Here is a 12,425-nt window from a genome sequence, read left to right as displayed (position 1 = left end):
ACGTTGCACAGGCTTATGTAGAGGAGCAACACCGCTGCGTCATATATTACCAAGAATCATTACATGAAACTATCATAAGCAAAGTAGACAGAAACTGCATGACATAACAACAACTTGAGTCCCAAACAGTATGTTGCTTTCCAAGTGGCAGTGTGATCAACCAAAAATTCATGTCAGGACTAACAACATTTAGTGTTCCCAGCATTACATTACATTACATTACATTCTACATTATATTGACATAACAATGAATTACATGACCGCAGCACAGCCCGGGGATTATGCAGACTTACCCTTCACAAGCATCGGTTCAGCACCAACACGCGTGGTGGTACGATCATGTGCTCCCATCAGGGTTGCAGCGCGCTCCTCCAGGTCAGACAGTTCGACTGTCTTCGACGGAGCTCTGCCCGTCTTATGGAGCTCCAGCCTATTGCTGACTAATGTTTTCTGCAAAGATGACAAAAGCCATGTGCAAACTAATTTCACAACTGCTATTACGGAACACATAGATAGATAGACATCCCCAGTCCTTTCCTCAATGAGTGGACCATTTATGTACCATTAGGATGCAAGTGTTGCATGATAAACACATCAAAGTACAGCAATGAGATCGATGATGAGAAATAATGTGTAACACCTAACTTTACAACATAATAAAACGTGGCACTACATTAAGAGTAATTAGTCAGTGTATGATAAAAGTTATTACTTACTCTCGCCGACCCAACGATATAATTCCAATGTTTGCGGCACTGGTTTGCCCCCCGCATGATGGATGCGGCAGATCACACCGCCTCTGCGATCTCTTGCCAGATTCTCTGATAGACGATTGGGGCCGGTTTTCTGCGCCCTCCCCGGATCAATTGCTCCCGACGCGCCTCCACCTCATGGACCAGTGATTCCTGCGCCTGCTCTGAGAACCGCATGGCCCTCCTCCTCCCAGCTACCTCGCTCTCCACCTCTATATCATCTTGCATTTTTATATTTATAAATTGTATAAATTATATATTTTATATTAATTGCTTCATATATCTATATATATGTATAATTTATTATTTATTTATTTCTGTATTAGTATATTTTAAATACTGAAAATGCAAATACTTATTTCTTCTCTGACTTCTTTCAACTGCTCTCTCTCCTTTCCACTAGCAACGAGCCTTGACCCCCGAAATCGCGGGAGAATGCCCGCGCATGCGCAGAGAACAGGAAAGGCTTGTTGCTAGGGGCGTGCTTGCCTTTATACAGGCAAGCAGATCGCCTACACCAGGGGAGCAACGCTACCGCCCGCTCCGACCCGCTATCACCCAGTACTGCCACCGCCGACATCGGACTGGCAAAAATCGGGGGAACGGACCGTAGCGGTATTCCATCGGTTCTAAAGACACAACCGCCGGAATACCGCTAAGGTTCGGGCGGTGGCACTGAAAATGGAAGTTCTATTGTTTTATAGTTTCTTTCCACTCATTAACTCAATTGAATATATGACAATTCAGTAGCCTGGAATTTTAAAATGTCTGTGAATCTTCTGGAAATATAGATGCTGCCTGGCTCCAAATATTTAATCGTAATGAAACAATGCTGCTGGTCACTGTCCAGTCTCCAACTCCTGCTAGCAGTTTTAACCACTATTGTCAGGAACTCTTTTCTGACCTACTAAAGATCCAAGTAAATAAAAATCAGATTTTTTTTGAGTGCTCAGGGGCTCCCTCTAAAGTTCAGTGATGCAGCTGGTCTCACAAGGATACATTTCTATGAGGTGGGTGCACCAGAAACCCATGACAGTGGTTCTTTGTTGCATTTACAAATGTCTCTCAAAAGTCAGTTAACAGGGTCTCTGAAAATCATTTATTGCCAAAGTGACTTGATCTTCATTTGTTACTACCATTTGACAGATTTCTGAAAACATCCTGGCTCACTGTTGTCATTAACATGTCTTTTCTTCTCTCAATCGTCTCTGACAAGAATTTCCATTTAGCAGCATTGTTAGGATTATAAATACCATAGCTATTTTATTTGTTGTGAATTTAGCAAGTTAAGTAAATGTTAACAAAAATGCACATTTTAATAGGTTTTGAAAATAAAGTTGAGATAAAAAGAAAAAAACTGGAAATCTAAAATAAAAAAACAGCAAGTACTGGAAATGTACAAGCAGGTATGTTAGCATCAGAAATTGGAAAAGATAGGTTGACAATTTAATAAAAACCTTTCATCAGACTTGGTGAAGCATCGCTACCTGAAGGGTGAACCTCACCTCTTTTCGAGTGTATCTGCTCTATCTTTCCAGCACTTATGGGTTCTGATGAAAGGCTATCGAACTGAAACATTACGTAACCTTTCTCCACCGAAGCTGCCTGACCTGCTGAGTGTTTCCAGCATTTTATTTTTATTTCAGTTTTCCACCATCTGCAGTATTTTGCCTTTTACTTTTTTTAAGGTTTGAACTTGTTGCACTTTCAAAATGTTGTTTGTCACAGAGTTGTAAGAAACCAGATCCAAAATTAACTCTTGCATTTAAGCTTTGCCTCCTACTTTCAGGTGAAATACAAAACTGATCTTCAAAAAGTGAATCAGACAGCATCGGATTTGCCCAATTTGTTGTATCTGGAGCATGTACTGGCAACCAGCAAGTTGCAAAGTGATGTGAGTTTTTTTTCTGGAATTCCGATACTTTTTTGAAGTCATGTATAGATGTGTACTCAGATAGTTGCAAAAAGTGTGATAAACAAATTTAAAGGAAGGCAGAAAGAAACATCAGTATGATGTGATTAATGCACTTTATTTAGCAAAGAATGGGGGGTACTTGATACTAACACTGGGTACAAAAGTGTTCTTTCTCCAAAACTTGCATCTCTCACATGAGCGCAAAAATGCATTAAACGTTAACTGTTTTGAAAAAAGTGGCAATAATCGAAATGCAATCAATTTATAAGGATTTTTAGGGTAATGTTTTACTCAAAGTAGTGAATGATTTATTTACAATTAGTACAGAGTAGAACTCAATACTAGTAACTCAAGTGTGGGAAGATGAAATTAGTAAATTGCCTGCCTAGTTTCAGCAATATGTTGGTGTTCTGCAGTTAGAAAATAAAGCTATAGTTGAATTAAATATCAACTTTTGCAATGTGTATTTTCCAAAATGTTCTTAAAGTTATCTGTAGTAGCTTAGTGCAGATGAACAAATGCATTACAAAATTATTTTACATGAAATACCCCAAATTACAAAATTGTGTCTGAGAGTTTTCTATATTGTGTAAAAAAAACTGTATAAAACAATGGATTAAGATGTCATATCACATTAAAGACACAGTTCCATTATCCAAAAGCACTTTTGATACCTGATACTAGGAATTATACCGAAGTACTCGACACATATGCTTCCATGACCTTGAGTTACAACTGGCTAGAGGATCAGAGCTAGCTTTGGTGCATAGCAAGTTGGTGCAAAATCGCTCCCACTGTAAATGGATTTGACTGTAGTTAATAGCTGTTTTGTTTATAGGTCCTTTTTTGAATTGCAAAGCAGAGCAATTTACTTATACAGGAGAGAGTTCACTCTCCTGCAGCTGACAAAATCTCTAAATACAAATTTTTCTTTATTACCCTTCTCCTGTACCATCCCACGCCATGCACCTTCCCCAGGGGAGAGGATGAGTGATCAGCCCCTAAGTGACCTGTCAATGTAACCCTGAAACTAAGCACCAGAAGGTACGGTAAGAGTTACCTTAAGTGACTCAGCCTCCCTTTTGTTCGCTACTCTTTTTTTACTTTATCTCCACAGGAAACATCTGGCTGCTGCTTGCCCATGATGTCATGGCTGAGACTGGCAGTCCAGCATGTGAAGGACAATGGGCATGAAACCACTTACTGCAGCCTTTAGGCATAACTGATTGGGATTCTTCCATGTAACATATTTTAAATATTTCTTGAAAGGAGGAAAAGTGTTAGCTGAAATATTTTAGTGGTAGATGCCAGCACCAAATGTTAATGACTTTAGTATGCAGCAAAAATTAACCTATAGGGCTAGAAATTCCATAGATTGGGACGCTTACTTTTGAAGTTTAGCTCTAGGCGCTAATCAATCAGAATGCCCGTGAAATTGGGTCTCTGCACGGAAGGAATGCAGGGGGGTGTTAATTTTTGCTGCATACTAAAGTCATTAACATTTGGTGCTGGCATCTACCACTAAAATATTTCAGCTAACACTTTTCCTCCTTTCAAGAAATATTTAAAATATGTTACATGGAAGAATCCCAATCAGTTATGCCTAAAGGCTGCAGTAAGTGGTTTCATGCCCATTGTCCTTCACATGCTGGACTGCCAGTCTCAGCCATGACATCATGGGCAAGCAGCAGCCAGATGTTTCCTGTGGAGATAAAGTTTAAAAAAAAGAGTAGGGAACAAAAGGGAGGCGGAGTCACTTAAGGTAACTCTTACCGTACCTCCTGGTGCTTAGTTTCAGGGTTACATTGACAGGTCACTTAGGGGCTGATCACTCATCCTCTCCACTGGGGAAGGTGCATGGCGCAAATAGCGTGGGTGAGTGCGTTACTCCAAGTGGTAACAAAAATGAGGTGTGTAATCGGGAGGGAGCTTTGGCGAAGGTGCCTTCCAGCCATTAAAGGGGAGGGTCACTGGAGTCTGCACAACAGCCCCCAATGATTCGGGGAGTGCAGAACGGCTATCTGCTGTGGGATGAAATGCAATGGCCTTTGACTGCCCGCAACACTAAGCAGCATTTATTTGGCTGCAGATACATCATGTGCTCTCTCTAACGCATAAATGACCTTTGCAACGGAAGTACTGGGGCGCATCCCTTTAAGTAGTGCCCCGCCAGTCGCCAGCTGGCATATTGACGCCTCCGCTCCCCATTGCTGTCAGCGCGAGGCGGTAAGGCGGGGGCGCTACTGAAGTTTGCAGATTGGGCGCCGAGCGAGCGTTTGCTGACATCATGATCTGCATGGCGAATGGTGTTGAGGCGCTAATTGTTATCAGCAGCGCCATGGGGCTGCTGAATGTGACGTGCGGTGCGGGATTTGCCGCCTTGCGGCACTACTGCCTGAGCGCCCTGTTCGCAGTCTCCCCCCACCAAATGTGCTGACAGAACGCGCAAAGCAGCCGAATTTCTTCCCCATAATTTGTAGGAAAAGCACAGAAAAATGTGATATTTATGTGTGACAAATTTTGTTTGCAGTACGAGTACAAGAAAGAGTTTGAAAAAAGCAAAGGCTATTACCATTTGGCACTAGGTACTTCGGAACAGCTTCATCATAAGGAGAATGCGATACTCCAGAGTCAGGTATTACAAGTTGTATATTCTAGTAAATCACAAACCAGAAAAATGTTAATTTCCCCTTAGACCTTTCTTATGAATCTTCTTTCATATTACAGATTAAATACAGAGAAGAGTATGAAAAAACTAAAGGAAAATCAATGTTGGAATTTACTGAGACTCCAAGTTATGAAGCAGCAAAACAGGCACAACACATCCAGAGTGAGGTAAAGAAAAATATTTTTTAACTTACTTGTTTTATACTTTTTAAAACAGTTTGTACTAAATGGGAGTTATTTTTTTCCATGTCCTACCTACAATGAAATGAAGCCTCACCATGAAACTAATTACCTGTTCTCACTAGTAGGATAGTTTAACTGAGCAGTATATGTTAATAGACCTTTAATTGTTCCCAGATATCTAATTTATTATTACAAATCCCGAATATACAATGGCCCTGAAATTCCAGCTTCCCCGGATCCGTACGGAATGTGTACGGACCCGGGAAGGCATCGAAAAAGCCGTTTTTTGGCGCATGATGTGCATATGCCGAAAACAACTTTTTCCAAACTGCCAAGTTCTGGCTTGACATATCTCACGCATCTCGGCAGTCAGGACATTCGCATGGGCAACATTGCAGTATTTGCCCAGCGAATGTCTTTAAAACTCTTGCGCCTGTTAAAAGCAGATGCATAGCCTACTTTTACCAGCGTAAGAGTTTTAAAACATAAAAAACATAAGAAAATAAAATTTAAAAATACATTTTTATGTTAAACTCTGCCCACTAAGGTAAGTTTATTTTAAACCCTATTTACAAAACTTTTTTAAAAAATCAGGAAAATATATATTTTTTCTAAGACATTTATTAACTTTAATTTCAATTAATTTTAATTGTGTGAGGTGTTTTTTTTATTTTTTATCTTGTGTTTAGTGTGCTTGTTTTTTTTTCTCATTATAGCAATAAGAACTCATAGATACAGAGTTCTCATTGCTATTAATGAGAATACTGTACCTGATTGGCTGAGCAGTTACGCATGACTGTACCTTCTCCGTGCAAGCCTCGAAGACCGGAGCATGCTCTGCAACGCAGGAAGAGAAGGCCTCCCCATCGAATCGCAGGTGTCTTCGGGACCACCAAGTAATTTCGTAAAAATTCTCGGGTCGGAGACGTTCGTCCGAAAGAAGCCTCCAACCGGAATTTCAGGGCCTGATCATAGATTGCCAAAAATTTATCCGACCAATAATAAAGGACGTTTTTTTTCTTTCGCTTGAATCGTGCGTAGTGAATGTGAAAATTCTGACACTTAATCTTGTACCAATCAACAGAAAAAGTACAGAAAAGATTTTGATGAATGGATCAAAGGGAGTGTGTCAGTGGATCTTGATATGACTCCAGGTTACTTGCATGCCAAACATGTCACCAACCTCCTTAATGAGGTAACTCTCTTTCTTGGTATCAATATATAGGGGTGCCTATAGCACATACAATTCAAGGTGTATTTCGCATCTATAGATGAAAAGTACAGTAAAGATATTTTTGAAATCACGGCTGGATTTTCCGGTCCTTTGCGCTTTGTCCTGGAGCGGCGTGAAAGGCGGCAGTGAGGTCTCCAGTGCCCCGTCACAATCCTCCGGTCGGGTTTTGTGGCGGCACTAAGCAGCACCGCCGGGAAGAGCTGCACCGGGTGTATAACGCCCCTGGTTGCGAGTTTGCGCTTCTGCCCAGAAGTGCACCTGCAATGACCACCTGAGAAATCAGAGCAGTCCAGCCTTGCTGGCGGTGGAGAGGAAGGTAAAATACTCCAAAAGTAAGCGTGAGTGTTTTTTGTTTTAATTTTTGTGTGATTTCTGTTGCGGTGGTGTGGGCAATGTTTTAGGAATGTTTTTGTTTAGGTTTTTTTTTTAGGTGTACAACGCCTCCCTTAGTGCAGCGCCCCCTGACGCAGGGCCCAGATGCTGAAACTTAAATAATAAAGTGCAAACTATTCCCGGTCGCTCACTTTCCCGCCCTGCTGCCATTATCGCCCTGAAAACACACAAGTCGAAAATCCAGCCTGTAAACTTATAAAATGTCAAACAGTTGCATCCTAGATATTTTGCACTGTTTTGTCAGATATATATGATGTACATTTATTTAAACACTTTGCTTATTGTTTGGTTGTGATTTTCTTTTCACTGTCTTTAATATACGGTGCTGACTTGGTGATTTGTTCCAAATAATTTTTTGTCCCTGACCCAATGCTTTTCCTCATCAGCTGGCAGGAGCTGTACTATGCATGATGCTGTGTCCTTGCTGCTTTATTCCCCCCCACTCTTCCCCACCCCCTCCTGCACAATGTGAGGCATTCCATTAAGTGGCCTGGAAAGAACTGGCAGAGCATAGCCAAGCTGAAATGATACTTGAGTCCAGAATCGGAAGCTGGCTCCTCATACTTGTTAACTCTTTAAGGACTGAAATAATAAAATGAAAATCTAAAGAAAAAAGGTACATCTAAAAAAAAATTAAGAAACATCCCATGTTGACATATATTCTGCTTTTATAATGGGTTTAGAAATTATAATAAATATTTCATGGAATATAAATAATTTTGTATTGATATTAAATGAAGGAAAACTTGAGTTTTGAATGCTGCAAAAACATGGGCTAGACTTTCCACTTTCTGGCTAAGGCCGAAAAAAATGGGCCTTGTTCCAGCGATGCGGGACGTATCGCCCATGCTGATCGCCGGTACAAGGCCCTTTTTTTTTGCGATTTTCCACTCTGCTTTACCCCAGCGATGTCAAATGGGTGATGTGATTTCTCGGCGATCTCACGATCGCCCAAAGAAAATGGAAGTGAATGGAAAAAAAAAAGCTTCCCTAGCAACGCATTACTGCGCATGTGCAGGTTGATTTTTTTTTCAGGTTGATGCTCCTTCCCGTGTTTTGGGAGGTCAGGGGTCATCACACATGCTCAGAAGCTCTGAGAGGGTCCGGGGGAGAGAGAGAGAGAGAGAGAGAGAGAGGAAAAAGCATTTTGTGGTCTGAATAATCTCGTATTAATCGATAATGGAGACATCATTTGAAAGACATAGGGCCAAGCCTTTCAGCGAGGAGGCCAATGAGGCCCTGGTGAATGTTGTCAGCACCAGATGGGAGGATCTGACATGGGGTGGGCATGGGAAATCTCCACCCCATGCATATCGGAGGATTTAGGCAGATCGGCATCTAATGAAGCCCGGACACCGGACCAGTGCTGCAAACGTTGGAACAGCCTACTGGCAGCTGCGAGAGTAAGTTGAAATTTCTATTTATGTATTATTTAATGATCTAAATAGTAACTAGAATCTGCAATGTTATTTGGTTACATTTAAACATAATTAAATTATGAATAAATGTATTCAACTCAGCATAAAGTTAAATGTTGTAGTGTGAAAAATGCAATGTAATGCTAATTTGTAATAGAACATTTAAATCTGTCAGTCTTAAATGTCTTCAATGTCTTAAGTTGCCTGATCTATTTGCTTATGCTGTGCAATGTTATCGTATAATTTAAAGAAGATCTCGATCAATAATCAGGAGCAATGCAGGACGGGCGGATGCTCTGCCATGATGCACAGTTTAAGTGCTTATGAGCAGCTGCAGTGGCCTTGGTGGGGCCAGAAAGCCATTCGGTCACATCCTGTGGTGTGGCCAAACCCACCCTTGAGACATGTGAGTAATGAGAAATGTGCATTGTTCAATGTGTGAATCATTAGTAAATACTGAACATATCCTAGTTACGCATGTAATGTTATGCAATTAAAATGTAATTTGATGTTATGCAATTACAATGTAATGTTATGCAATTATAATATAATCTGATATATAATGGTGATGTACTATAGATGTTTGAATGAGGTCATGTTAGGTCATGTTAAACCTTGTGATCACCTGTGCATAGGGGTAATGGAAAGCATTGCAATGTTTTGAGTACGAGAAAAATTGTAATGCAATGATTTGAATAGTTAATCGTTGTTTATCAAATTAAAGGTCAAGTGGTCGTTGAGTCAGTGGCGTCCACTACCACTGAACCGTCTCCAACATCGCAGGAGGCTGAAGAAGAGGAGCCACTGCAGACTCCTGCTGCTGTGCTTCAGGAGGAGGAGGAGGAGACGGAGGCGGAAGAAGAAGGGGGGGTGGGGGGAACAACCTGCGGCCATCTCAGTTGAGATGGAAGAAGCACCAGGACCAAGCGGTGTGCAGGTGGCGACGCCAAGGCGCGTCATATTGCAAACGCCGACCCCACGGAGGTCCGGTCAGCGTGGCGAGCAATCGCCTGCCTTGGAGGGCCAGACAGAGAGCTTGATTTCCCTGTGCAGGGAGACGGTCGCGATTGGTCGCAACCTTATCCAGGGGTTCGAGGGATTCTCTGCGAATTGGAGCCAGTTCTCTGCGAACTGGAGCCAGTTTCCAGCATCCTGGAGCGAGTTCTGCCAGAACTTCTCCAACTGGTCTTCTGAGCAGTCACTGACTGCAAGGGAGACCTTGGAGACTATTCGGCAGCAGACAGCCACGGCGCTGCACCCCAAGGTGTCATGTCTGCTCGCAGCGAAACTCCGAGCACGCAAGTGAGTACGGAGGACACAGTTCCTCCAGACTCGGAAGTAGAGCCTCAGGCTTCCGCTTCCTCTCCGTCACCTCCACCACGGCAGGAAGTCTTGACATCCCACTCTGCACTGCGTCTTGGTGTCTTGCGTAGACTAAGACGGGCGGGTGGGGTGCGAACACGGGGTGGGACAGGATCTGGAGGGAAACGTGGCCGCAGGTAGGGAGGGGGGGAGTCCTTCTCTTTAGTTCACTTGTTTTAAAATGTTCACTTGCTGTTATCAATTTATTATACTCTTGTTATTGTTATTGTTATTGTTACTTAATTGGCCAATTGTATTCAATAGTTAAATGTTCACTTGTTATCATTACTTAACTGTTCACTTTCCATTCTTTCTGAAATGGTCACTTGTTATCATGACTGAAATGGTCACTTGTTAGCATGACTGAAATGGTCTCACTTGTTATCACTGAAATGGTCACTTGTTATCATTACTTAAATGGCCACTTGTTCTTTAAAATGTTCAATTTCTTCTTTTTCTAATGTTTTGGGGATTTTGAGGGAAGGGTGGGTTGGTGCGGGAGGTGGGGGGTTGAAGGGAGGGTGTTGTTCATTAGTTCTTAAAAAAAATTTATGTTAATAAAAAAAACAATTTCGACAACTTTTGTACCTTCTCTCTTACTTACATAAGTTTTACAACGTACAGTTCTTCATGCAGATTTGTTTGTTTATTCTGTTTCACCACGGAATATCAGTAAATAACTTCACTACGTAAAAGCTATTTAATAAATAATTCCAACTTATGAGATCTATTTAGCATAAATAAGGTGATAATACCTATTTATATTCCCTGTCCCAAATTTCTGAGTACAATTTGGTTCAATTTTACTCTCTAAATAACTCAGAACAATTCTCCATCCTTCCTCAGAGGCTAAACATGGCGTCCGTAGTGCCCATTTCCCTCTCTCAGGTCCTGAAAAAGCAACTATTTTTGAGCACTCTTTTGGGCCTTGCATCGGCCCAGCGAAGTGCATGCTCAGTGCTGAAACTTGGGATGGCCCTTTTGTGGGCGATCATCTTAGCGATCAAAGTGGAAACTTAGTCACCTGTTTTTCCGGCGATATTTTGGGCCTAGTTTCCACTTTTTGCTCAAAATGTGCGATAGAGATCCATTTTGGGCCATAGATGGACGATGTGAAGTGGAAAGTCTAGCCCCTGTTCTATGCATGTCTAAGCTGTTCCACTTAGAGCGAGGGTTAATAAATGGAATGTTAAAGATAAGAACATTTTGACAGTTTTTATCTCATGACATTTCTAAGCACAGACAACCTGATAAGGCAACTTTATAAACTAGTATTTTATTCTTTGTTTTTAATTGTTTTGAAGTAAGTCTTTGTTATTACTATATAATGTTATCCAGATGTGAGCTGCCCCACTTAGAACAACTCAGAGAATAGCAATTTCCACTTAAAGTTTTAGTAATTTAATCATTTGTCTCCACTAATGCCTATTACATTAAATTCTTGATTAAAAATAGGCTGTTCTTTTTCTGGAGCATTTTTCCCCCCAACTATCGTGCATTCCTAATGGTCTGTGGAGGTTTAAAATGTTTATCTTCCAGTCTGCCTTATTTCTCAGTCATTACAGTATTATAATAAAAGCTTGCAAATGTGTTAATAGTATGTGTTAATTGTGAAAGATGAAAATCAAGTTTCATCTTACTTTAAAAACTCATGTGGGAATGGCTCTAGAATTTTATCTACATAATGCTATTTTACAGGATATGCAGCATGATGCTACACTTTTTGTATTGCAGAACTAGTTCAGAAAGATGCTAGATACAACCTCCTGTATTATATAATTGTTTTATTTATATTGCTTTGCATCAGATCGAGATTTAGGCATATTCACATTTCTGTTTGAAAATCGCTATAAATTACTTCTTCCTGGGTTGCTACCTTTCTCAGTAGTTGGGGAAGGCAACCTGTAGACCTATTATCGTGAACCCAAGTTAGGCACTCTGCCTGCCATAGTCAATAGCACGGTTCCTTATATCTCTGAAAATAAATACCTATCTTGCTGTTGGAAATTATACTTTGCTGGGCCGATACCTTTTGTTTGTACTGCCACAGATAATACTAGCATTGCCTCATTTATTTTATCTTATTGCAGCTGACTTGGGACTTCTGGCAGGGACAGAAGAGTAAATGAGTTCTAACAGAATGTAAATGTTAATATGATTTGATTTACAACATTTTAGATCAGTCAATGGATTTGGTTAAAAGGGCTTCGGAACTTATTCTTGAGAGAAATCAAGTAATTAAATTCAAATGCAACATCCTAAAAATATTTGTAAAAGATGACAAACTCATACAATTACCTTTTCAGAAAGAATATAGAAAAGATTGGGAAGAAAACATTAAAGGAAAAGGACTGACTTTGGTAGAAGACACACCTGACCTGATTCGAGTCAAACATGCAACCCAGATATTAAATGAGGTAAATGTACCTAATTTTGAAATGATTCGGTTGTGACTGAATTCAAAATATCTTTGATTGAATCTCTTCTTTCTCTGCAGCAGA

At 40.8% G+C, this 12,425-nt stretch overlaps 1 protein-coding gene across 11 annotated transcripts in view; it reads left to right on the top strand.

The window, feature by feature from the left end:
• The window catches only part of nebl (nebulette), a 403,223-nt gene that overhangs the window by 324,260 nt on the left and 66,538 nt on the right, over positions 1-12,425 (top strand). For 9 of the 11 annotated variants that reach the window (XM_070881387.1, XM_070881388.1, XM_070881394.1 and 6 more), the window contains 5 exons: positions 2,542-2,646; positions 5,198-5,302; positions 5,395-5,502; positions 6,602-6,712; positions 12,231-12,341. The exons of the other annotated variants lie outside the window; for them this stretch is intronic. In XM_070881387.1, coding sequence (XP_070737488.1) covers positions 2,542-2,646; positions 5,198-5,302; positions 5,395-5,502; positions 6,602-6,712; positions 12,231-12,341 — 540 coding nt within the window. The remainder of the gene's footprint in view (positions 1-2,541; positions 2,647-5,197; positions 5,303-5,394; positions 5,503-6,601; positions 6,713-12,230; positions 12,342-12,425) is intronic. 11 annotated transcript variants of the gene reach the window in all.

Source organism: Pristiophorus japonicus, chromosome 5, assembly GCF_044704955.1.
Source record: "Pristiophorus japonicus isolate sPriJap1 chromosome 5, sPriJap1.hap1, whole genome shotgun sequence".
In the NCBI taxonomy this organism is placed as follows: domain Eukaryota; kingdom Metazoa; phylum Chordata; class Chondrichthyes; family Pristiophoridae; genus Pristiophorus; species Pristiophorus japonicus.
This window is presented reverse-complemented; position numbering and strand designations above follow the sequence as displayed.